The following is a 27,264-nucleotide window of genomic DNA, read 5'->3' on the forward strand; positions in this document are numbered from 1 at the left end:
TTTGGCTGGCTAAAAGAAGGCTCTCCTTGATTGCTCAAAGCCCTATAATAGAACGGCAATGATACCCACAGAAACGATTATACGAGAAAGCGAGACTCCTTCTCAAATGGGTAGTGTACCCAACGTGAGACCCAAAAAGGACAGGTTGGTGACATGGGACGGGCGTGACATGATCCAAAGCAACAGAATAGCACACAGACAAAAATGATATTGCAGGTGAAGTTTAATTCAGAAACCTCCTTCTTTTGGAAATCCCACGGCCTTGTTTGATGAATTTCGCGATGTGCACTTGACTTAGAACCCTGAAAATAGTACCATTGGATTCCTCAAGTGATTTGCTTTCTAATGATGTACATACCTTCTAATAAAATATCCTCTCTTTGACCACAAATTGGCCATTTACTTGCTTATCTCTCTTCAATTCATGTCCTTTTGTTTACTTTACATGTGATTTTTTTTAAAGCATAATTTTGCCTAGCAAATGAATTATTTTGATCTTGCATGATCCGAATACCTTCTAAAAGAGGACGATCCCTAAAAAAAAAAAATGATATGAAACGTGTTAAACTCTTTATGAGATGCATGCTCTTGGCATAAGAACTACAAACAGGTTGCAGGAAGGATACACAAGAATGACCAACTCACTATGTAAATGTGGGCATATTGATGATATCTAGTAGCGCAAACACTTTGATTGACATCATTGACAGCAACCATGACAGCTGGAAACAAGATGATTTGCACTGGTCCGAGAACAATCCATTATGTTCCATTCCATGGAGATTGCCGCAGTAATCTTCATATAGCACGCTTGTTTTCCGAGGTGTACACTTGTTTCTTGGTCCAGAATCAGTTATGCTGGCTCCGATGTGATGTAAACGACAAGAAAGCCAACCTTAACACTCGTATTGTCCGATTAGATGGACAATTTATGGCTGATGTAAACAACAAGAGAGATGGATCGAGAACCGTATGATCTTGGAGAGAGAAATTAAGGAGAGGTAAAAAAAAAAAAAAAAAGATTACTTAATCAAGCAACCAGCTGCATCTGTTTCAGTGTCAAATGACATTTTTTGTTTACTTTTTGATGAGGTTTGAGCCAGTGAAAAGTTGTCTGTTAATTACATCTAGGAAGAGATGGGGGAACTCGTTTCATGTGAAGGTGGAAAAAGGGCTTTTTGAAGTAGCAAAATGGACATAACTCGAGACAGAAAACAGTTGAAAGCCTCGGACGAAGCGGATGAAATAGAGCAAGTGTCAAACGTCAAAATGGTACTACTTTCACGCGCTCAAAGTAGTATATCGTGGAGAAAAGTAAAAGGAAACGAATTTGAGTGTGGCAAGGACACTGGACTCACACAAAAGTCGATGAGAAGGATATAAATAGATGGTTGTTTCAACAGCTTTTCCTTCTTCTTCTTCTTCTTCATCATCATCTTCATCTCATCTCTACTCTCTATTAACAAATCTCTCTGCAAGCGAACTCTCTCTGCAAGCGAACTCTCTCTGCAAGCGAACTCTCTCTGCAAGCGAACTCTCTCTCTGCAATACTCTTGGGCTCTCTTTCTGCTTTATACATGGTCAAGTAAATCAAACACTGTACTGATGATTGGCTTTTTCTTACACAATGCTCTCATAATTCCATGGTTCTCTTAGGTTGCGGTCCATGCAAAACATGGTCGCACTCTCCTCGTATTTTTAGATAATAGCAACATACAATCAACTCTGCAGGTATGTACTCGTCACTTCTAGCTTATAAAGCAGCATGACTCACCATCTCTCTATTTTGACTTGCAAGCACTCCATACTTGGTTGAAGCCTTGGATGAGGTCTAGGGGTCATGCGCGTAAGGTGGTTGTCTCGTGTGGCCTCAGCACCTGTTGCCCCGGTAGCTCGTAAGGGTGATGCGACGAGGCGCTAGGTGCGTTTCCCGGGAGGTGTCTTCCCATCCTTGTTGCTAGGGATATGCAAGTTGTGGCAGATGTTTTGCCCTGGAAGCCTGGCTTCATCTTTTGGTCTCCTCGTGTTTCAAGCTGCTCTTTTCATCGTCCATCAAGTATGCTACAGGGTAAGTATCCTTTGTAATAATCCAATGTCCCGCAATATAGTGTAGATCTATTTCCTGCAATGTCAAAACCACTTTAATACACGGTGCCATCTCTACATCCATACAAGACCAAGCCATACTCGTATCTCTGCTGCCTGCCATCTATTATAGTGTCAAGACTCATGCTGCCTAGTATATACAAGACCAAGCCATGCTCGTATCTCTGCTGCCTGCCATCTATTATAGTGTCAAGACTCATGCTGCCTAGTATATACAAGACCAAGCCATGCTCGTATCTCTGCTGCCTGCCATCTATTATAATGTCAAGACTCATGCTGCCTAGTATATACAAAGTCAAGCCATACTGCCACATCTGCTGTCTCTATTCTATACACGAAACCTTGCAATACACACATCAATACTATCTCTTACCTATACAAGTTAAATCAAATTATATTCAAGTTAGCTAGCATCTATTCAAATCTAAACAAACTCTCATACATTATCATCGTTTTCTATAAAGCTACAAGCAAATCAATAATAAAAAGAGTTTTGCATTGCCTACTATATCATCGTCTTTTTATTACATTCTCTATTAAAACCAATGTATAAACAGAAAGCCGTTTGAAGCAACTGATATCATAAGTGCCACTGATATAAATGTTCTTGAATCGTGAAGCTGTGGTTGAAGATGAATGGAGAAAGTCTGACTATGGCCATTTCGAAGCATTGTTAGGTTTGATGTCATACAGAGTACCGCTATCATTGTAGGCAATACAACTCTCCTCTCGGAAGAGATGACTATTTAGTCATTGTACACACGCAGTCTTGCGCAAGCTTCATGCCTCATGTTATTAGAGATAGACACATATTATTGGATAATGCACTTGAGAGTTTATGTACTAATATACAAATTGTTGGATTGCTATGGATACAAAGTATTCCAAACTTCAAGAAGTTTCTAGAGCAAAATATTTAGTTGTTGCAAAAGCACTAGTAGTGTGAGGGACTATATACACACATGTAATTATACAATGACCTACGTTCGCTCAACCCGTAGTTTAATATAAAAATAGCCAAAAATATCTTAAAGCTTTGATAGAGATATGACTTTTGCTACAGTATCTACGGTATCTATAGTTGTATTAAATGCTAGTATCATATGCATCTAAGAGGGTATTGGATACCGTAAGCGCTACTTGACAGAACCAGCCGCTGATTTTTCTGCATAAAGGTTATTCACAGTCTAGCGATGGTTTATGTTTGATGGAAGTATCTTGGTTCTGGCATACCAATACATTGATTTCTTCAAATTTCACTACTCAACAAGTGATCAAGGCATACATTATACCTGAATTGCCTCTTGGCATTCGACAGAATGCAAAGCACAGCAAGAAATAGGTGAATTTGAGCAACAATTTCTTGTGCTGGAAGCCGCTTAAAACCGCCAGAATAGCACCAAACAGTTGCTCTCATCTGGCAGTTACTTTCTGACACCTTTGCTCAACTTTTTGGGGATCAAAAAAACATGGCCAAAAATTGACCAAAAAGCATGAGGTACCCCTCGTGGTTTTCATCAAAAATCAAATGATCGCGTTTTTGACCTTGATATTGTAGACTTTTGCTATGGTATGTATTGGATCAAAATGTTTCTATCAATCTAACGTAACTCTTGAGATCATCTTTGTGGGACTTTGATATGTAAAATCTCAGCATTTTGGCCAGAAACCTCATTTCATATTTTTATAAGTTGCTCAACAATTTTATTAAAAACACATACCTTACTTGGTACCATTGGATGCGTCTTGAAAAGTACTTTGAGGTTGTATTAGGAAGCAAAGAATGGTCATCACAACTGATATAGTCGAATCTAGCAAAATAGTTGAATCAAGTCGAAAAGCTATCAAAATCTGGCCACTCTGGGGTAGAATAAAAGTCGGCATTACAATTAATTTTGGCGGCGGCTGGTGGGGTCGGCTGGCAAACTCAATGTTCTTTCCATCATGAAGGCAATACAGTAATAGATGCTTTTAAAACGTATAGAAAGTATGTGGCACTTTACATAGCACTATCTTTAGCCATGCTACTTTCTTTTGAAGCCTTGCAATAATAAAGTCAGTCCACAGAAATACCTGCTACATCAACTTCTTTCCTTTTTGAAGCTTTTCAAAATGTAGGGGCAATAAATGTCATATTATAATAAATGTTCAGTCCATAGACACTTTTACAACCCTAATATGTAAACCAAGTTGTCAGGCATTTGTCAGGTATGGCTCATATATAATCAAAGATCTTATATTAAATCAGTATCAATCAACAAGCAAGTTTCTTCTAACATTTTAGCTATTATTATTAAATTTGCAATATTAGCCAAAGGTTTGCAATAGCGCGAGCCACTTGAACGTAGGTTGGTTTCCACCAAAGCAAAGCGTAGGTCATGAAACCCAATCGAAGAGTCGAAATGCTCATCGTAACGTAATAAATTTATGGTCCCTACTAGACACTTTCAAAGACTCAAAAAGGAAAGAAGTTGATGTAGCAGGTATTTCTGTGGACTGACTTTATTATTGCAAGGCTTCAAAAGAAAGTAGCATGGCTAAAGATAGTGCTATGTAAAGTGCCACATACTTTCTATACGTTTTAAAAGCATCTATTACTGTATTGCCTTCATGATGGAAAGAACATTGAGTTTGCCAGCCGACCCCACCAGCCGCCGCCAAAATTAATTGTAATGCCGACTTTTATTCTACCCCAGAGTGGCCAGATTTTGATAGCTTTTCGACTTGATTCAACTATTTTGCTAGATTCGACTATATCAGTTGTGATGACCATTCTTTGCTTCCTAATACAACCTCAAAGTACTTTTCAAGACGCATCCAATGGTACCAAGTAAGGTATGTGTTTTTAATAAAATTGTTGAGCAACTTATAAAAATATGAAATGAGGTTTCTGGCCAAAATGCTGAGATTTTACATATCAAAGTCCCACAAAGATGATCTCAAGAGTTACGTTAGATTGATAGAAACATTTTGATCCAATACATACCATAGCAAAAGTCTACAATATCAAGGTCAAAAACGCGATCATTTGATTTTTGATGAAAACCACGAGGGGTACCTCATGCTTTTTGGTCAATTTTTGGCCATGTTTTTTTGATCCCCAAAAAGTTGAGCAAAGGTGTCAGAAAGTAACTGCCAGATGAGAGCAACTGTTTGGTGCTATTCTGGCGGTTTTAAGCGGCTTCCAGCACAAGAAATTGTTGCTCAAATTCACCTATTTCTTGCTGTGCTTTGCATTCTGTCGAATGCCAAGAGGCAATTCAGGTATAATGTATGCCTTGATCACTTGTTGAGTAGTGAAATTTGAAGAAATCAATGTATTGGTATGCCAGAACCAAGATACTTCCATCAAACATAAACCATCGCTAGACTGTGAATAACCTTTATGCAGAAAAATCAGCGGCTGGTTCTGTCAAGTAGCGCTTACGGTATCCAATACCCTCTTAGATGCATATGATACTAGCATTTAATACAACTATAGATACCGTAGATACTGTAGCAAAAGTCATATCTCTATCAAAGCTTTAAGATATTTTTGGCTATTTTTATATTAAACTACGGGTTGAGCGAACGTAGGTCATTGTATAATTACATGTGTGTATATAGTCCCTCACACTACTAGTGCTTTTGCAACAACTAAATATTTTGCTCTAGAAACTTCTTGAAGTTTGGAATACTTTGTATCCATAGCAATCCAACAATTTGTATATTAGTACATAAACTCTCAAGTGCATTATCCAATAATATGTGTCTATCTCTAATAACATGAGGCATGAAGCTTGCGCAAGACTGCGTGTGTACAATGACTAAATAGTCATCTCTTCCGAGAGGAGAGTTGTATTGCCTACAATGATAGCGGTACTCTGTATGACATCAAACCTAACAATGCTTCGAAATGGCCATAGTCAGACTTTCTCCATTCATCTTCAACCACAGCTTCACGATTCAAGAACATTTATATCAGTGGCACTTATGATATCAGTTGCTTCAAACGGCTTTCTGTTTATACATTGGTTTTAATAGAGAATGTAATAAAAAGACGATGATATAGTAGGCAATGCAAAACTCTTTTTATTATTGATTTGCTTGTAGCTTTATAGAAAACGATGATAATGTATGAGAGTTTGTTTAGATTTGAATAGATGCTAGCTAACTTGAATATAATTTGATTTAACTTGTATAGGTAAGAGATAGTATTGATGTGTGTATTGCAAGGTTTCGTGTATAGAATAGAGACAGCAGATGTGGCAGTATGGCTTGACTTTGTATATACTAGGCAGCATGAGTCTTGACATTATAATAGATGGCAGGCAGCAGAGATACGAGCATGGCTTGGTCTTGTATATACTAGGCAGCATGAGTCTTGACACTATAATAGATGGCAGGCAGCAGAGATACGAGCATGGCTTGGTCTTGTATATACTAGGCAGCATGAGTCTTGACACTATAATAGATGGCAGGCAGCAGAGATACGAGTATGGCTTGGTCTTGTATGGATGTAGAGATGGCACCGTGTATTAAAGTGGTTTTGACATTGCAGGAAATAGATCTACACTATATTGCGGGACATTGGATTATTACAAAGGATACTTACCCTGTAGCATACTTGATGGACGATGAAAAGAGCAGCTTGAAACACGAGGAGACCAAAAGATGAAGCCAGGCTTCCAGGGCAAAACATCTGCCACAACTTGCATATCCCTAGCAACAAGGATGGGAAGACACCTCCCGGGAAACGCACCTAGCGCCTCGTCGCATCACCCTTACGAGCTACCGGGGCAACAGGTGCTGAGGCCACACGAGACAACCACCTTACGCGCATGACCCCTAGACCTCATCCAAGGCTTCAACCAAGTATGGAGTGCTTGCAAGTCAAAATAGAGAGATGGTGAGTCATGCTGCTTTATAAGCTAGAAGTGACGAGTACATACCTGCAGAGTTGATTGTATGTTGCTATTATCTAAAAATACGAGGAGAGTGCGACCATGTTTTGCATGGACCGCAACCTAAGAGAACCATGGAATTATGAGAGCATTGTGTAAGAAAAAGCCAATCATCAGTACAGTGTTTGATTTACTTGACCATGTATAAAGCAGAAAGAGAGCCCAAGAGTATTGCAGAGAGAGAGTTCGCTTGCAGAGAGAGTTCGCTTGCAGAGAGAGTTCGCTTGCAGAGAGAGTTCGCTTGCAGAGAGAGTTCGCTTGCAGAGAGATTTGTTAATAGAGAGTAGAGATGAGATGAAGATGATGATGAAGAAGAAGAAGAAGAAGGAAAAGCTGTTGAAACAACCATCTATTTATATCCTTCTCATCGACTTTTGTGTGAGTCCAGTGTCCTTGCCACACTCAAATTCGTTTCCTTTTACTTTTCTCCACGATATACTACTTTGAGCGCGTGAAAGTAGTACCATTTTGACGTTTGACACTTGCTCTATTTCATCCGCTTCGTCCGAGGCTTTCAACTGTTTTCTGTCTCGAGTTATGTCCATTTTGCTACTTCAAAAAGCCCTTTTTCCACCTTCACATGAAACGAGTTCCCCCATCTCTTCCTAGATGTAATTAACAGACAACTTTTCACTGGCTCAAACCTCATCAAAAAGTAAACAAAAAATGTCATTTGACACTGAAACAGATGCAGCTGGTTGCTTGATTAAGTAATCTTTTTTTTTTTTTTTTTACCTCTCCTTAATTTCTCTCTCCAAGATCATACGGTTCTCGATCCATCTCTCTTGTTGTTTACATCAGCCATAAATTGTCCATCTAATCGGACAATACGAGTGTTAAGGTTGGCTTTCTTGTCGTTTACATCACATCGGAGCCAGCATAACTGATTCTGGACCAAGAAACAAGTGTACACCTCGGAAAACAAGCGTGCTATATGAAGATTACTGCGGCAATCTCCATGGAATGGAACATAATGGATTGTTCTCGGACCAGTGCAAATCATCTTGTTTCCAGCTGTCATGGTTGCTGTCAATGATGTCAATCAAAGTGTTTGCGCTACTAGATATCATCAATATGCCCACATTTACATAGTGAGTTGGTCATTCTTGTGTATCCTTCCTGCAACCTGTTTGTAGTTCTTATGCCAAGAGCATGCATCTCATAAAGAGTTTAACACGTTTCATATCATTTTTTTTTTTTAGGGATCGTCCTCTTTTAGAAGGTATTCGGATCATGCAAGATCAAAATAATTCATTTGCTAGGCAAAATTATGCTTTAAAAAAAATCACATGTAAAGTAAACAAAAGGACATGAATTGAAGAGAGATAAGCAAGTAAATGGCCAATTTGTGGTCAAAGAGAGGATATTTTATTAGAAGGTATGTACATCATTAGAAAGCAAATCACTTGAGGAATCCAATGGTACTATTTTCAGGGTTCTAAGTCAAGTGCACATCGCGAAATTCATCAAACAAGGCCGTGGGATTTCCAAAAGAAGGAGGTTTCTGAATTAAACTTCACCTGCAATATCATTTTTGTCTGTGTGCTATTCTGTTGCTTTGGATCATGTCACGCCCGTCCCATGTCACCAACCTGTCCTTTTTGGGTCTCACGTTGGGTACACTACCCATTTGAGAAGGAGTCTCGCTTTCTCGTATAATCGTTTCTGTGGGTATCATTGCCGTTCTATTATAGGGCTTTGAGCAATCAAGGAGAGCCTTCTTTTAGCCAGCCAAAACGGATTACAATCCCGCTCGACTTTCTGTCACGATTCGTTGATTTTTGATCCTTTTGCGACTCGATCGACTTATTTTTACGAGATTCGACTATGAAAGTTGTAGTGATCATCCTTTACAGCCTTAAGCTATCTAGGAGAAGTTTTCAAGGCGCATCCAATGATGCTAGTTATAATGGCTGCTTTTAATGAACTTGTTGAGCAATTCATGAAATTATGAAATAACGTTTTTGGCGAAAATGTTGAGATTTTACATATCAAGGTCCCGCAAAGATGATTTCAAAGGTTACGTTAGGTTGATAGAAACATTTTGATTTTATATATGCCATAGTAAAAGTTTTCATTTTTCAAGGTGAAAAATGCAATCGTTTGATTTTCAATGAAAACCATGAGGGGTACCTCATGCTTTTTGGTCGAATTTTGGCCATGTTTTTTTTTTGATCCCCAAAAAGTTGAGCAAAGGTGTCAGAAAGTAACTGCCAGATGAGAGCAATTGTTTGGTACTATGTTGACCATCTAAAACAGCCGTGAACGCAAGAAAACGCAGCTCAAAGGCACTGAGATTTTGCTGTATCAGGGACCCTAAAGACTAAAAAGGAGAAATACCAGTATGCTGTTTAAACGTATATGAAGTAGCCACGTGCATATGGATGTTAAAGCATCCTATAAGAGTCAGATCCGCAGATAATATGAATGGTTTTCATATGTAAGTGGAAGGTCAAAATAAAAATAGCTGTATTTTGATAAGATACACTACGCAAAGGCAATCGGTAGCGCGAGCTGCTGCTGCACAGGTTGGTCCTCACCGAAGCGAAACAAAGGTAAAGAGCCACCCGAAGCATAAACACTCGTATTAGAGTATTAGGGATGTATATTAGAGATATATATAACAGAGATCAAAATGTATTAAAATCTGAATGTTCATTATATGATAGATGCTATATGAGAGGGTATTGTCTGTGATTATAGTTCTTTTGTACGGCTTGTTGAATGCCAATGTCTGACCAACGATGCGCTGTGGAAGACACATTTTCCAGAGAATTGTCTGCAGTGTCGTTGTATTTGCTGTGCAAGTTACTATCACTATGATGCTTGCTCCTGTTGCTCGCCGCTGCTATTGTGATGTTACTCGTGTCGTTTAGATCAATGTTATACATGTCGTTTGTTGCAGCGATGGGTGGCACTGATAGTAAAGGTATTGTGGCGGGATTTGCCAAGGATAATCTGGACATTTCAATATGTGGCGGGAGCGCAGGAGGGTCAGTGCTGTTGTCATTTGAGAGAGGAGGAACTACAGACAAGTGCCGTCTGTAAGGGCTTTCGGATTGATGCAATGGGTTGCTGTTATCTGGAGCATCGAGTAGCAATCCATTCTCGCTCTGCTCCTCTTCATGATTAAAGTAGGAGCGATTTATATTTCTTTTATAGCGTGGCCATGTCATCATGCGCACAGGCATAGTATCACCCTCTTCAAACTGCTTGTCAGATGTTCCTAGCAGAATAGCCATCAAGTTTTTCAACTCGGCACACAAAAACAGAACAAAAACCAGCATATGAAAACATACCTGAGCATAAGCAACACATTGCTTTGTGTAATCTGAAATGGACAGGCTAGAGACATGTGTGATATTCAGTAGTATACTTGTCAATCTCAGGAACCCCAACAATGTGAAGAATACATTCATCTGTTTCGTAACATAGGGCCATTTGACCAGCGTAAAAGCAAAGTAGGCAGCTTCAATGAGGATGATGACTATCAGTTGCGCTAGACCGCTCTTTTGAAATATGCCAACCATCAGACTTGTAATCATGTTGTACACAATGGTCGCAAAAAAGAATGTGGCATGACCATCTGAAAACAGGCAATAGAGAAACCCGATTCTGGTGAACGTTGCAGACTGGATCAGCACGGATGCCGTATCACCTAATTTGAGCATGACAAATGCTATCCATCCATACAACAGAAATGAGAGGAATACAACCACTAAAGCAGCCACAAGCAGCATATACCACTGCGAAGGCAGCATCAATTGGTACAAACCAGTGATTGTCAATGGTAGATAACACAGTGTGACACATTTGAGCAGAATAGCTTGTATCTCAGTTAGTAGATGTTGGCTGCTGTAGAGTGTCAACTATTTACCAACAATAGAATTCCATGTAGGCTGTGGAATCTTGAGTATGCCAAGGTAGGCGACATCCGTATACTTATCGTCGGCGGCATCGGCGGTAGATATGATCTTTTGCAGCTTAGCAATCAGCCACACAATGGCTAATCCAATCAGGCACAATGCGACCAATAGCAAGAAATATACAAACACCGTGATAAAGACATCATTGACATCTAGGCCAATGTTGGCTGCATAATTTGACATCCCATCCGTCGCTGGCTGTTGCTGGGCAGGCTGATTTGCCAGGTGCGTGTTTTGCGTGATCCAATGCGATGGTAACATGAGAAAACTCCAAGCGAAATCGGAAGCAAACAGCGGATAAAACTTGGGGTAGGACAGATTCAGTTGGCCCATGGTTACGATGAACTGTGCGTAGTAGACGACTTGAAATACACTTGGTAGTGCAAGTTGTAGTGCCGTTGGAAAGCAGTGGACGGTGATTTCGTTTCGATCAATTGGTGTGGTGGCATAGATAGCGACACATGTAGTTATGAGAGCGAGGCCAGCTACACCAATAGGAATGTACCGAAACAAACGAGTCCATAGAGGGTTTTGGTAAGCTATTGGTGCTAACGTCAAGCAAGTGATAGGTGTCTGCTCTCCTGTCCAGGCAGAATATTGAGCAATGATGTCAAGGAGAGGCACATTTGTATATGGCAACTGCACAGTCTATTTGTAATTTTAGCATGTCATACAATGGAACTGTGGTAAATCCGTATTAACCTTTTGAATCAAGGTATAATTATTCATTATCACGGGACAATCTTGGTATACATCCTGACAAAACCTGTTGAGTGCGACCGTCGTGTGTGCATCAGACACACCAAGACTGATTTTGGTCTTTGCAGCAGCGTAATAACTGTGCTGAGGGTTGAGATTGGTGATGTTTTCTCGAGTTGCCATGCCTAATATGTTGAAGGTATATTTAAATTGATTGGCATCAAAATTTGTATTCACCCAGCTTATTTGGAACAAGTTCTGGTCTTTGCTGCTGCCGTCTTTGTGGCATAATGAGAAATTCTGTGCGACAATCGATTGAATTGATAGCAATAGTATGAACAGAATCAACATGGTTTACAGGCAAAATGTGTCGAAACAGAAAAAAAAGGTAAAAAAAAAAAGAATGCTATTTTTACCATGCTCCAACTTTGTCGTGGCAATTTCACTCAACAAATGTCTCGACATTTCCTCGCATTTGTTATAGCAACATGTAAGGCAAAAAATTAACCATTTTTAGTTGATAATGTTACGAAAAAAATCAGGCCATTTTTTTCAATTAACATGAATACACTGGGTTTGAAGGATTCTCGTTTTAACCTGTAATATGGAGCAAACCCATCAAGGTGTGGAGGAAGGGGGTGGGGGGTTTAATCAGTCTCCAAACTCTTTGCTTTTCCTTCTTCTTTCTTTCTCTCTCTCTCTTTCTCTCTCTCTCTCTACACAAATACACACAATAATGGAAGCATTTGCACCACTTCCAGTAGATTTATTTGCTGATACAAACAACATCTTGGACGATGATCCCTCCACCTACTTTTCCTTGTCCCAGTTTGATTTGGAATTACAGCAACAAGCTCAAGCTGCTTTGCTTCAGCAAGACTCTTGGCAAGATTTCGATAAATATTTGCCTATTGATAATCAATTGTTCTTGAATAGCAGCACTGCCAGAAATGAGCAAGCACAGCCTATATTCAACCAAAGCGCTGTGTCCAATGCCAACAATCATCAATTGCAAGACCCCTCTCTCTTCTATGAACCATTGACTGGCATATTACCTCCTCAATCCACCAAACCACCAGCATATGATAACAGTCAACAGTGGGACAACTCGGTCAATATCAAGCTGGAATACGCTAGCCCAGAATCATTGCCTTACTCTCCTCCTTCCTCCAATCTGCCATCACAACAAATCTCGGTAGCAACAAGCACAGCAAATGCCAGTGCTACTGCTACTACTGCTGCTGCTGCTGCTACTGCAACAACGACAGATATGCCTGTGTTTCAAAATCAAGCGACGCCATCCTCCACTGCCTCTCCCATGACAGATAACAAAGAATCGCCCAAGAGCTCAACTCTCACAACACCTGCTATTGATTTCATGAGTTGGTCTTCACCGTCCACCAATACTCCATTGGATTCTTCTCAAGGTATTGTATCTAAAACCTATCTCAAAAAACTTTTCAAGTCTTGACCAATAACACTTGTTTAATTTTGTTTTTTTTAGCTAAAGTCCCCATTCAACGTTTAAAGTCCAATAGCATCATCAACAATGCTGTAAATGCTGCTCTCAACAACACACAGCCTCCTGCTGGACGTCAGCACAAGAAAACTGCTCACAATGCCATTGAACGTCGTTACCGTAACAATATCAATGACCGTATTGCAGAACTCAAGAATGCTGTGCCTGCCTTGTTGTATGCCAAAGTCAAAGATAATCGCACTGCGGGGGCTGGCAGCAAGCGACGCAATGGCGAAGATGATGACGATGAAGGCGAAGATGGCGAAGAATTCCTCGACGGTGTAGCCGTTGCTACCAAGCTGAATAAAGCAACCATCCTTAGAAAAGCAACCGAGTACATCAATCATCTCAAGAAGCAAGGCGATGATGTGCGCCGTGAAAACCAAGCACTTCAACACATTTTGACCCAGCTTCCCGGTGGCCAAGACATCCTGCAACGCTACCATTTGCAAAAGCAGCAGCGCGAGAAGGAGATCCAACAGCAACAGCTGATGGAACGTGAAGCTCAAAAGCAACAAGACCAACAACGCAAAGCTGCCAACAGAAAGAGAGCTCGATTCAACAATGCTCAACAACAGCGACAACAGCAACAGATGCAGCATCACCATGAAGCTTCTGATGAATACGAATCTTCCTCCAGCTCTCCCGGCTCAATGGATCCAGTGACGCCACCTGCAATGACAAACCGAGTATTCATGGCCTTGTTCATGTGCATCACCTTCTTTTCAACCTCACCTTTGACAACTGGTCCTAGCTCCTCTGAACAATACCAGAACCATCATCACACTTCAAGAGCAAACGTTGCTGGCGCTGGTGCTGATGATACAGTCTCTCAAACCTTGGGTAACGCCAATGCCTCTCCTGAATCCTTCCTTGGCTCCTTGTTCAAGTTTGATGACACTTGGTAAGTAGTCATACACATGGGCCATGTTAGATAGTGTACTTATCATTCTATTTTCAGGTCTTCGTTACGTACTATTGTCTTTATTGTATGCATCGTTCAACTCTTCTTCCCTTACATCAAGTCCATGTTGATCGGTTCATCCCTCAAATTGAAGCGTGTCAACAAATCCAGACGCAACATCGCCGCTTCTTCCCGCAGAGACATTATCAATAACACAGTGACGCCTGGTGAACTTAAATGCAAGCAGATTTATGCAATTCTGGACAAATCCATCCGTTCTAGTCAACAAGCTGGAGACGAAGATGTGCCTACTAGCACACTGTCAACGATTCTCCCTCTTATGAAGGAATCCGCTCGTATCTTTTCTCATCATGTGCTTGGCTATGATATCATGTATGGCGATAACGAAGATAGCACTCCTGAAGAAGAATGGGGCCAAGTCTGCAAATGGATCAAGCTAAATGAGACAAAGCTCGTCGGAGGTGCTGCCTATACATCTCGCTTATCCATGCTATATTCGTGTTTCCGTATGATCAACTTGGTCGACGCTCTTGACGAAGACAGACATGATCATGTCAATCAAACACATGCCCGTGCTTATGCTACTGCTGCTATGCAAATGGCGCTCATTATCCCTAAGCGTTCTGTTGCAGAGAAGCTGTCAAATTACTTTTGGTTGCAAGCTGTCAGCAATACCAAGATGCACATGGACCAAGATCAAGATGGCGAACACACTGCCGAAGAAAGCAGCTTGTGGATGCAATCACTCGCTTGGATGGACCCCTATCAAGAACATGACTGTATCCAAGATATGCGCAAGACTCGTGCTTGGTCTGAAACCATGGACATCATTGCCAATCAAACCTTGCTCGCCAGTGATGGGTCTACATCTTCAGATGCTCGCCTCAGTATATCTTACACTGCTCCAGTCGTTGTCCCTGTTGCCATTTTGTCTACGCTTCATTTATTGGACAGCCTTCGTATTCAATATGATCGATTAATCAGTACTATTGCCTCTTGGGATGACTCGTTTGATGAAAGTCTTGAAACTGCCTTCCTTGATATCATGTTACTCACTGAACCCAGTACATCACTGAAGCAAAACGATGATGAAGGCGCTGTTGTCTCTACCACAAACGATCAACAGCGACTGGCTCACTGGCTTGCTGCTGTAGGTGCTACTGTTGAAGCATTATGGAAGAACAATGTTGATCAAGCAGAAAAATGGGTACCTACTTTGATCCAGCGTGTCCCTCGTTCCATGACTTGCAAGGCTTCCAATGTCTCTCAAAAGGCTCTCCTCAACCAGTTGGATGAATTAATCAAAAAGGCCATGATTCATGTTCTTGTGGGCGCCATCTTACTCAAAGGCTCAGATGCTGAGAAACAAAAGCAAGGTCTCATTGAACTCGAAAACGCCCAAGTATTGCGCATTGCTATCCGCAAACTGCAAAGCAAGATCAAGTTGAATACCAAGCTGGACGTGGAAGACGAATGTGATTTAGAGTCTACTGTCATGGCGTTGGCTGAATTTGTTGTTTCTTTCATTGGTCTCGAATCCTGGATTAGTGCTATGAAGCTGGAGGTTTCTACAGAGAAGGAAATTTTGATAGATGAAGAAGTGCGCGAGAATACGTTGAATTTGCGTCGTATGGTTCGTCTGCCTTCTTTACAACAGACTGTCAGTGACAATCAATCTATTGTGGATCGCTTGAGTCGTCTCGGTCGTTTCATTGCTCATCATCCCGGAGATGCTGACTCTGCCTGTGATTTATCTGATGAAGATGCTGACGATGACAATGACGATTGTAATAGCACACTCAATGGTCAAGATCAAGAGGAGGCATCCAGCGATGACAAACATACCTATTCTTTCATGGTCAAGAGATCTGACAAGGCCCAATCGATCTTGCGTGGATTAGCATGAAGCAGTAGTCATTTCCTTTATATGACATAGTATAGTTCGCCTTCTTCCCTTCCTCCTCTCTCTTTCATACCAAACACCACATACAAAAAAAAAAAAAAACTCGTTTTTCATCCATTGTTTTCTAGTTTTCATACATATTAGTTGCTTCCCATCAAATTTTATATTTATTCTATGTATCAAATAAAAAATCTCATTCAATTATTTTTTCAATCAAAATGCGGAGGGATATACAGTATATTTGCTGGCAAGTCAACATGATTCCAATGTTACCAGGTAGTGATAGAAACAACCAGCAGCCCTCTTATACAAATACAGTTAGATATTGTAAACAAAAGCAACAATGCTGGAATGTTGTATGTCACTCCTCCATTGACTTATTGGTGCCGATAAGCTGAAAAGCACCTACTCTTCCCACCACTTGCTGCCCAAATGTCTGAAAGTTGGCTCAACTAGCGGGGCCACCGAGCAGCATTATTTCAACAAGAACAGAAAAAAAAAGAATGAAGCTTTTTTGATGGGGGGTATGGCTCTCGATCGATTTTAAAGACAACTGGATGTTGAACTGAAGCTCTCAGCTCCTTACACTACGATATCGTCAGATGTCAAAACATATCTCGATGATTGACATCAAGTGTTTCATTCCAATTTACAGTCGCATCATTCATACCATACATCCTTCATTAAGTGGCAACAGCTTATCCAAGAATACAGTTTGTGATCAACACCTACTCCCCACTCATTCACCGCCAACACTATGTGTAAATGAGCCAACTGGATTAAGTACACACACACACACACACACACACATGCTTGAAGCAGACATACGATTTTTATTACCACTAATGCCACGATTACAATTAAAAGGTATCAATCGTGAAATTAACAATTTGAGGCAAATAAGCATATGAGCTCAAATCCAAGATATAAACATCATTAGAGAAGCTGGATCCATTATAGCCACCAAACAAGAATATTCTGCTATCGTATAATACAGTGGTATGGTAACCACAAGGTGTAGGTGCCTGACCGTACACGGCTCTTGTTTCCCAACTCATATTGACTAGAAGAAAAAAATGCAACATGAGAATTGAGTATATTACCGAGATATATATATAAAAAAAAATACTTGCCTAGATTCAACATGAGCAAATCATTTCGGTATTGACTACCATCATGACCAGCAATGACAAACAAAAAGGAGCCTACACAGATAGCAGAATGTGATAATCTGGGTACTTGCTCATCTAAATGAATAGGATGCCAGACACTCGTTTTCAAGTCCAGCACATGAATACCACCAAAGCACTCCTTGCCATCACTGCCGCCAAATATAACCAGCTTACTGCCTACCAGAGTGCCTGTATGATATCCTCGACATGTTGGTTTGGTTCCCTTGGTATCTATTGCTGTCCATTCCTTTGTTTTCAAGTCGAGACGATGTACATCATTCAACGCCTTGGTGCCATCGCCACCACCAAAAACGTAAATGGCATGCTGCCATAGTACAGTGATGTGTGCACGTCGTTCAGAAGGTTTTTGGCCGAGTGTCTTTGGCCTCGACCATATCATGGTGTGTGTGTCCAATATATACAAGTGGTTGTGGTATTTCTGTCCGTCTCCTCCGCCAAAGAGATATATCTTGCCGTTGCTTGGGTTGGCTAACAAGCAGTGCGCCCTACAAGCGGGAGGCACTTTGCCATACACTCGGGGCATGGACCAAGTAAATGTGTCTATTCACACTTGTTAAGCTATTGCAGGAATCCAGCAAGAAAACGTGCATTACCTAATTCCAAAACGTACAGAGTGTCTGAACACTTATTTTTGCTCGTACCACCATAGACAAACATCTTGCCATTATACACAACACTTGCATGAGCTCTTAATTTGGGCGGTCGTGTGCCATACATTTCAGGACATGACCAGTACATGGCAGGCGCAGGAGCGTAGCTTACATCCTTGGTCGGCTTCTTTTGCTTATTCACAAGCGTCTTGGGTTCAGCATCCACGAGTTTGGTCATAGCCACCTTTTCGTTCTCGATCAGTCGACTTTCAAACATGGATTTGACCTGCAGTTTTTCGGTTTTGGTCACATTGAGCGACGTGAAGGACGAGCTCGACGGTATTTTATGGCCTATGGATACCTCATGTTAGTATGCGTGATGAACGGCAATCTCTCGTTATGCGTATATAATACTTTATTACTTGTGGTGGATGATAATGTATCACGAACAGAAGACCTTGTCGATGTCAATGTATCTGCTGGGAACGACTGGATCGATAGACTGGAGGCAGAGGAAGAGGCAAATGTCTCGTAGCTGAGATGTATTGTTGGCGATGGGCCAAAGTAAGAGGTGGAATGGCTGTTCCCCATCGCTGTTGATGAGAGAGAGGTAGCTGTGGTTGTTGTAGGTATTGGGCTTGATAGATTGCTGGGAATAGGGCTGAAGCTGCGTTGCATGGCAGAGGGGCTGTCCAGTGTTGACATACTGGAGACGGACTGCTGTGATGATGAAGGCAATCTATACGCCTTGTATCAATACATGAAACGCATTTTGGAGAGGGTCGCTCTCACTTACCGAAGTGGTATTGGCGCTGGAGGCCTGCCACTTGTTGAAAGCGATCGTTTCATCCTCGATATGATGCCCTTGTTCTTCTTTATGTTGCTATTGTTATTTTGATCAAAGGAATCGAGATGGTCTTGATAAAATGCCATGGTGTAAATGTAAAGCACACAGGAAAACAAAAGATAGAGGGAAAAGAGAAAGAGAAAAAGCAACTGTTGAACAAGAAAACAAAGTTTTATTTGTGCCACCTTCTCCTTATTCGCATTCAATACATTTTGGCGCTTGCACTGTGTTTTACGTAACATGCCCTAATACCAGGTCTCTTTTCAAGCAGAGTGGCATCAGAGATGGCCGCATTTCATTGTATATTGGGCTTGCTGTTCTGATGGGATCACATGCAGGTTTAAGGGAGGGGGGAGAAGGACTCTATAAGGAGAACAATGGATCTACTAGTGTGAAATTGAACCCTTGATTTAGAGATAAACATCAAAGCACGTACCTTTTACGTACGCTTAAACATTTAATTCCTTTTGGTGGGAAAAAAAAACCCTCCCCCCCCCCTACAGCAAAATTCAGGAAACATTGCATCAAACCAGTAACAGCTGATAATTCAGCCTGATTCATAGTCTCTTATTCGTCTGCTGCTATCAATGACAATTGTAGCTGTAGCAAGGCAACGTTTCTCTGTGCATTGTCACCTCATATATCACTGTGTGCATTTGGTCAACATTGTGAGATTGCCAGATCACATCCAATGCACGCCATGGTAAAATGCAATGAAATTAGATCCAAGCAGGCTCATTTGATGCTTGCTTCTCGGATCATCCGCTCAAAAAAAAAAAAAAAAAAAAAACAAAAGCAACACTAGAGTGTCAAGTAGCCAAGCTCCGGTCATGTCTCTACACACGTCTTCTTCATAGCTTGATGGATCTACTTTGGCATGTGATCACCCAGCCTCTGCTATTCCCACCCCTTCCCATCCGTGTCAATGGGCATTTGGCTTTTATTTAGACAATACACCTTACTAAGCAAAGAAGTGTATATATATATATATATATCATATTTTGCTTCAGAAACACTCGTCTTTTAATCCAACATGGTGCTCGTTACAAAATTGACTCAATTGCTAAACATTAAACATCCCATCATCCAAGGTATATGCGGCCTTTTATACACAGTCGAATGCTGAAACTAACGATGCGTGCTCGCAACAGGTGGTATGCAACACATTGGTACAGCAGAACTGGCATCAGCTGTATCCAATTCGGGGGCTTTGGGTATTTTGACTGGACTGACACAACCAACACCAGAGGATTTGCGTAAAGAGATTCGACGCTGCCGTGCAATGACTGATAAGCCTTTTGGCGTCAATTTGACATTTCTGCCGGCCATCAACCTTCCTCCATACAAGGAGTATGCTCAGGCTATCATTGAGGAAGGAGTGCAAGTAGTAGAGACAGCCGGAAACAATCGTAAGTGCCAAGTGATGTTGAGTACAAGACGCGACACAAACTAATTTCTGGTGAACGCCAAAGCTGGCGAATACATCAAAATGTTCAAAGCAGCCAACATCAAGACCATTCACAAATGTGTGGCTGTTCGCCACGCACTGACAGCTCAGCGGCTTGGTGTTGATATGGTGTCGATGGATGGATTCGAATGTGCTGGACATCCTGGTGAGGACGACATTACAGCACTTATTCTACTCGCCAAATCAGCCCGTGTGCTGGACATCCCCTTTGTTGCTTCTGGCGGCATTGGTGATGGCAGGGGATTGGCAGCGGCATTGGCACTTGGGGCAGAGGGAGTCAACATGGGATCTCGCTTCATGTGCACGCAAGAAGCACCCCTTCACGCATCCATCAAGCAGACCATGGTGGAGGCAGATGAGAGATCGACGGCATTGGTGTACAGACCCTTCAAGAACACAGCCAGAATATTCAAGAACAAGGTTGCCATTGAAGTTAATTTGCGCGAAAAGAATCCCAATGTCAAATTTGACGACATTGCAGAGCTGGTAGCGGGTGTGCGTGGCAAGCAAGTATTCACCCACGGCGACAGTGATTTTGGAGTGTGGACAGCAGGCCAGGTATTGGGTCTGATCAACGACATTCCTACGTGCGATACGCTTGTGAATCGCATGGTCCAGGAGGCTGAATCCATCATCAAAGATAGACTTTCCAACATGATTCAATAATATAACGCTTGCATTAATTTAAGCGGGGGTTTATTCAAAGCAATGCAAATATGGGGGTGGACATGATACACGTATCATGTCATGATTTCCTCGCTCGTTTTTTTTTTTTTTTCCCTTTTTTTTTCCCTTTTTCCACTTTCTTTTCTTCTCTTGTTCGCAGTCAGCAAGAATAGCAAGAGAAACAATTGCTGAATACTCAACAAGCACCTTACCTTGATCTCGTTTATTACATTTTAAATCAACCACAACCGTGTTTACAACTTTCAAAGGAAACAATATGGGTCAAATACTGTCTTCACCCATAACCACAAAGCACTCGACCGAAGGGAAAGACGCAATGTTTTTGTTTGGTGCCTCGTCTATGCAAGGCTGGAGAATAAGTAAAGTGCTGTAAATCCACTATCACATCGCTTTGGAAATTAATGTGCCATGTTTACACTTTAGCTATGGAAGATGCGCACACTCATATATTAGACTACGACAGTACAGGCGCTGGCTTCTTTGCTGTGTTTGATGGCCATGGAGGTAAGCTGCTGTGGCATGCAGGGATGCAATGTAGACTTTGGTATCAATCGGCTATTAGGCGCCAATGTGGCTAAATACAGCAGTCAAAATCTAGCAAGAATTGTGATGGAATCAGACGATTTCAAAAAGGGACACTATCAGGAAGCTCTGCGCAAAGGATTTCTCAAGATTGATCAAGACTTGCGTGCAGGTAGACAATGCTCAAACTTGCAACAGATAAGTATCGAAATGGTGCTAACATGATATGCATGAATCTTTCAGATCCCGAGTATGAACAAGAAACCTCTGGTTGTACCGCCATTGTCGCGCTATTAACAAAGGACAACAACTTGTACGTGGTAAGTATTTAGCAGACACACACAGCATTGGGAGCTGGCTTGGGGACTCACCGACACCTATATAAAAGAGCAATGCCGGCGATTCGCGTGCCATCATCTGCACCGACGGCAAAGCGATTGCCTTGTCTGAGGATCACAAACCTGGCAGTCAGAAAGAGACTGACCGAATTGAAAAGGCGGGTGGACATGTGGAATTTGGACGTGTGAATGGTAACACAATTATTACGGCATGATTTTTAATTTAATGGAGGCTGATGAAATGTGTTGCACGATAGGCAATCTTGCATTGTCCCGAGCCTTGGGTGATTTCGAGTTCAAAACTGCAAATTTGCCACCGGAACAGCAAGCTGTAACAGGTAGGGACAAATGACATGCAATGCCAGACCAAAGTGTATGTATTGACGCCATTATTACAGCTAATCCCGATATCACAGTGCATAAGTTGACTGAAAAGGATGAGTTTATGGTGCTGGCGTGCGATGGTATCTGGGATTGCTTATCCAACGCGGAAGTCGCCGCATTTATTCGCAAGCAGGTTGCCAACGACGTACCTTTGAAGGAGATTTGCGAGCGGTTAATGGACACTTGCCTTGCTGATTCCACAGGCACAGGCGGTGTTGGATGTGATAATATGACTGTGGAGATTGTTGCATTCTTGAATGGTCAATCAGAGGAGCAATGGTACGCTAAAATTAGAGACTCTGTAGCTGCTGTGTCTCCCATGGATGTCCCCAACAGCATCAACTCTACACAACAAAGTAATGAAGAGGAGGAGCACAAAAAAGGTATGAAGTCTGAATCAAGACAATATTCTGTCGATGAATTGAAGAATGCACCCAGCCTGCTGACTCGTTCTTTATCAGACCAGCAGCAACAGCAAGAGCAACCAGCAAAAGAAGGAACGAAAAATTAATAAATAGCTGAATGAGCATTTAGATGTCAACAGGAATCCTACATATTGTTGTTTGAAACTGGTACTAGTATATCAAATTCAATAATAATATTTATAATTTGCATGCTGATGCGTTCATTCTGTTTATTTGTTTGCCTATGGTAATGCTACTAACTACATTCCATCCCTGTGAGAGCAAAAGAATAGAGTCCTTTTCAGTCCTATGAACAGACGTTTGGCTAGTATCAATTTATGGGCAGTTGGCAGTTCTCGACCGAGCGTGCTCATGCATCTCTATCTATAGTTTTGTCATTATGATGGGGTATTTAAAGTTCTATATAATCCTGTGATTCTGTATTTCGAGCCAGATACGCTATTCCCTTAAGGCTTACTATTTAGGTTTTACTCGCGTCATTCGTCATTCTAGTGGTATTTTACCGGCTAATCGAAAGCATAATACCATGTTAATTGGCGCGAATAAAGCTGACTGTGCAAACATGTGGACAGCTTGTATATAAGCTAATGTTAAAATAATGGGTCTCAAGGTACCTACTGCAAGAATGCGCTTGTATCCAGCAAGGCAAGCTGACATTCCATGAAAGCATCTGTCTGCTTCAAACAAATCAACTGCAATTTTTGTGCTGTCCAATGCTTCTTTTTCACTCTGTTATTGACAGTCTATATCAATTCGTAATGTTCCATAAGCTTCATATACAAACGATTGCAGGCATCTTGCAATCGTGAGTATTTACAAGAATATGTTGGTTGCAGAGAGATCTCTATCGTCTTTTTATTCTGATGTCGTGCGGCTTGATATCATGTGTAGCCTGATAATGAGAAACTAGCTCTAGTAAGTATAACCAAGCCAATACAGACACAAGACACAATGATACACTCAAACGAGGTACTATAGTTCTTACAGTCCATATGCATTTAGATCTACTCAAATAAAATAAAAAAAAAAACGCTTGCCGGTGATATCGTCTATGCCGACATTGTCGTTGAAGCTAGCGTCGCTAATTTGGCCGACTCTCTTGCACAGGATACGTTTTCCAGCGTTTATTGCTGTATTTGCTATTTGTTACATTATACATTGTTTTTTACATTATACGAATGTGTCTACGCTTCGGATGACTCTCTGCCTTTGCTTCGCTTCGGTGAGAACCAACCTACGCAGCGGCAGTTTGCTCCATCGATTGACTGTACGTATCTTATCAAAATACTGTTACTTTCATTTTGACCCTTCATATTATCTGTGAGATCTAATTCTTATGTGATGCTCTACATCCATATACATGTAGCTGCTTCATATACGTTTAAACAGCATACTGGTATTTCCCCTTTTTAGTCTTTAGGGTCCCTGATACAGCAAAATCTCAGTGCCTTTGAGCTGCGTTTTCTTGCGTTCACGGCTGTTTTAGATGGTCAAAATAGTACCAAACAATTACTCTCATCTGGCAGTTACTTTCTGACACCTTTGCTCAACTTTTTGGGGATCAAAAAAAAACATGGCCAAAATTCGACCAAAAAGCATGAGGCACCCCTCATGGTTTTCATCAAAAATCAAACGATCACGTTTTTGATCTTGATAATGTAGACTTTTGCTATGGTATATATTAATTCAAAATGTTTCTCTCGATTCAGGGCAGCCCCTGAAACCATGTTTGTGGGACCTTGATATGTAAAATCTCAACATTTTCGCCAAAAACGTTATTTCATAATTTCATGAATTGCTCAACAAGTTCATTAAAAGCAGCCATTATAACTAGCATCATTGGATGCGCCTTGAAAACTTCTCCTAGATAGCTTAAGGCTGTAAAGGATGATCACTACAACTTTCATAGTCGAATCTCGTAAAAATAAGTCGATCGAGTCGCAAAAGGATCAAAAATCAACGAATCGTGACAGAAAGTCGAGCGGGATTGTAATCCGTTTTGGCTGGCTAAAAGAAGAATCTCCTTGATTGCTCAAAGCCCTATAATAGAACGGCAATGATACCCACAGAAACGATTATACGAGAAAGCGAGACTCCTTCTCAAATGGGTAGTGTACCCAACGTGAGACCCAAAAAGGACAGGTTGGTGACATGGGACGGGCGTGACATGATCCAAAGCAACAGAATAGCACACAGACAAAAATGATATTGCAGGTGAAGTTTAATTCAGAAACCTCCTTCTTTTGGAAATCCCACGGCCTTGTTTGATGAATTTCGCGATGTGCACTTGACTTAGAACCCTGAAAATAGTACCATTGGATTCCTCAAGTGATTTGCTTTCTAATGATGTACATACCTTCTAATAAAATATCCTCTCTTTGACCACAAATTGGCCATTTACTTGCTTATCTCTCTTCAATTCATGTCCTTTTGTTTACTTTACATGTGATTTTTTTTTAAAGCATAATTTTGCCTAGCAAATGAATTATTTTGATCTTGCATGATCCGAATACCTTCTAAAAGAGGACGATCCCTAAAAAAAAATGATATGAAACGTGTTAAACTCTTTATGAGATGCATGCTCTTGGCATAAGAACTACAAACATGTTGCAGGAATGATACACAAGAATGACCAACTCACTATGTAAATGTGGGCATATTGATGATATCTAGTAGCGCAAACACTTTGATTGACATCATTGACAGCAACCATGACAGCTGGGAACAAGATGATTTGCACTGGTCCGAGAACAATCCATTATGTTCCATTCCATGGAGATTGCCGCAGTAATCTTCATATAGCACGCTTGTTTTCCGAGGTGTACACTTGTTTCTTGGTCCAGAATCAGTTATGCTGGCTCCGATGTGATGTAAACGACAAGAAAGCCAACCTTAACACTCGTATTGTCCGATTAGATGGACAATTTATGGCTGATGTAAACAACAAGAGAGATGGATCGAGAACCGTATGATCTTGGAGAGAGAAATTAAGGAGAGGTAAAAAAAAAAAAAAAAAGATTACTTAATCAAGCAACCAGCTGCATCTGTTTCAGTGTCAAATGACATTTTTTGTTTACTTTTTGATGAGGTTTGAGCCAGTGAAAAGTTGTCTGTTAATTACATCTAGGAAGAGATGGGGGAACTCGTTTCATGTGAAGGTGGAAAAAGGGCTTTTTGAAGTAGCAAAATGGACATAACTCGAGACAGAAAACAGTTGAAAGCCTCGGACGAAGCGGATGAAATAGAGCAAGTGTCAAACGTCAAAATGGTACTACTTTCACGCGCTCAAAGTAGTATATCGTGGAGAAAAGTAAAAGGAAACGAATTTGAGTGTGGCAAGGACACTGGACTCACATGAAAGTCGATGAGAAGGATATAAATAGATGGTTGTTTCAACAGCTTTTCCTTCTTCTTCTTCTTCTTCATCATCATCTTCATCTCATCTCTACTCTCTATTAACAAATCTCTCTGCAAGCGAACTCTCTCTGCAAGCGAACTCTCTCTGCAAGCGAACTCTCTCTACAATACTCTTGGGCTCTCTTTCTGCTTTATACATGGTCAAGTAAATCAAACACTGTACTGATGATTGGCTTTTTCTTACACGATGCTCTCATAATTCCATGGTTCTCTTAGGTTGCGGTCCATGCAAAACATGGTCGCACTCTCCTCGTATTTTTAGATAATAGCAACATATAATCAACTCTGCAGGCATGTACTCGTCACTTCTAGCTTATAAAGCAGCATGACTCACCATCTCTCTATTAATAGAGCTCAGGTCCTCTCTATTTTGACTTGCAAGCACTCCATACTTGGTTGAAGCCTTGGATGGGGTCTAGGGGTCATGCGCGTAAGGTGGTTGTCTCGTGTGGCCTCAGCACCTGTTGCCCCGGTAGCTCGTAAGGGTGATGCGACGAGGCGCTAGGTGCGTTTCCCGGGAGGTGTCTTCCCATCCTTGTTGCTAGGGATATGCAAGTTGTGGCAGATGTTTTGCCCTGGAAGCCTGGCTTCATCTTTTGGTCTCCTCGTGTTTCAAGCTGCTCTTTTCATCGTCCATCAAGTATGCTACAGGGTAAGTATCCTTTGTAATAATCCAATGTCCCGCAATATAGTGTAGATCTATTTCCTGCAATGTCAAAACCACTTTAATACACGGTGCCATCTCTACATCCATACAAGACCAAGCCATACTCGTATCTCTGCTGCCTGCCATCTATTATAATGTCAAGACTCATGCTGCCTAGTATATACAAGACCAAGCCATGCTCGTATCTCTGCTGCCTGCCATCTATTATAATGTCAAGACTCATGCTGCCTAGTATATACAAAGTCAAGCCATACTGCCACATCTGCTGTCTCTATTCTATACACGAAACCTTGCAATACACACATCAATACTATCTCTTACCTATACAAGTTAAATCAAATTATATTCAAGTTAGCTAGCATCTATTCAAATCTAAACAAACTCTCATACATTATCATCGTTTTCTATAAAGCTACAAGCAAATTAACAATAAAAAGAGTTTTGCATTGCCTACTATATCATCGTCTTTTTATTACATTCTCTATTAAAACCAATGTATAAACAGAAAGCCGTTTGAAGCAACTGATATCATAAGTGCCACTGATATAAATGTTCTTGAATCGTGAAGCTGTGGTTGAAGATGAATGGAGAAAGTCTGACTATGGCCATTTCGAAGCATTGTTAGGTTTGATGTCATACAGAGTACCGCTATCATTGTAGGCAATACAACTCTCCTCTCGGAAGAGATGACTATTTAGTCATTGT

The 27,264-nt window shown here is 41.1% G+C and overlaps 5 protein-coding genes across 5 annotated transcripts; 3 read left to right on the top strand and 2 right to left on the bottom strand.

Annotated features, from left to right (window-relative positions):
* Positions 1 to 9,721: 9,721 nt before the first annotated feature.
* ATC70_008560 (uncharacterized protein) lies at positions 9,722 to 12,025 on the bottom strand (the record flags this gene model as incomplete). The annotated part of the gene is made up of 3 exons (XM_064827807.1): positions 9,722 to 10,875; positions 10,927 to 11,623; positions 11,678 to 12,025. The coding sequence occupies 3 exons, from the start codon at positions 12,023 to 12,025 to the stop codon at positions 9,722 to 9,724; spliced, it is 2,199 nt and encodes a 732-aa protein (XP_064687091.1).
* Positions 12,026 to 12,410: 385 nt separating this feature from the next.
* Positions 12,411 to 16,024, top strand: ATC70_008561 (uncharacterized protein; the record flags this gene model as incomplete). Its single annotated transcript, XM_064827808.1, has 3 exons — positions 12,411 to 13,101; positions 13,179 to 14,097; positions 14,155 to 16,024. 3 exons carry the CDS (start codon positions 12,411 to 12,413, stop codon positions 16,022 to 16,024), a joined length of 3,480 nt encoding a protein of 1,159 aa, XP_064687092.1.
* An 857-nt stretch (positions 16,025 to 16,881) lies between these two features.
* On the bottom strand, positions 16,882 to 18,737 carry ATC70_008562 (uncharacterized protein; the record flags this gene model as incomplete). The annotated part of the gene is made up of 5 exons (XM_064827809.1): positions 16,882 to 17,084; positions 17,194 to 17,754; positions 17,808 to 18,155; positions 18,227 to 18,543; positions 18,601 to 18,737. The coding sequence occupies 5 exons, from the start codon at positions 18,735 to 18,737 to the stop codon at positions 16,882 to 16,884; spliced, it is 1,566 nt and encodes a 521-aa protein (XP_064687093.1).
* A 947-nt stretch (positions 18,738 to 19,684) lies between these two features.
* On the top strand, positions 19,685 to 20,785 carry ATC70_008563 (uncharacterized protein; the record flags this gene model as incomplete). Its single annotated transcript, XM_064827810.1, has 3 exons — positions 19,685 to 19,742; positions 19,803 to 20,060; positions 20,124 to 20,785. The coding sequence occupies 3 exons, from the start codon at positions 19,685 to 19,687 to the stop codon at positions 20,783 to 20,785; spliced, it is 978 nt and encodes a 325-aa protein (XP_064687094.1).
* A 277-nt stretch (positions 20,786 to 21,062) lies between these two features.
* Positions 21,063 to 22,561, top strand: ATC70_008564 (uncharacterized protein; the record flags this gene model as incomplete). Its single annotated transcript, XM_064827811.1, has 8 exons — positions 21,063 to 21,165; positions 21,230 to 21,310; positions 21,369 to 21,500; positions 21,572 to 21,648; positions 21,717 to 21,858; positions 21,924 to 22,004; positions 22,065 to 22,433; positions 22,512 to 22,561. The coding sequence occupies 8 exons, from the start codon at positions 21,063 to 21,065 to the stop codon at positions 22,559 to 22,561; spliced, it is 1,035 nt and encodes a 344-aa protein (XP_064687095.1).
* Positions 22,562 to 27,264: the final 4,703 nt, after the last annotated feature.

Source organism: Mucor velutinosus (assembly GCF_035048745.1).
Source record: "Mucor velutinosus strain NIH1002 chromosome Unknown tig00001561, whole genome shotgun sequence".
Lineage (NCBI taxonomy): Eukaryota > Fungi > Mucoromycota > Mucoromycetes > Mucorales > Mucoraceae > Mucor > Mucor velutinosus.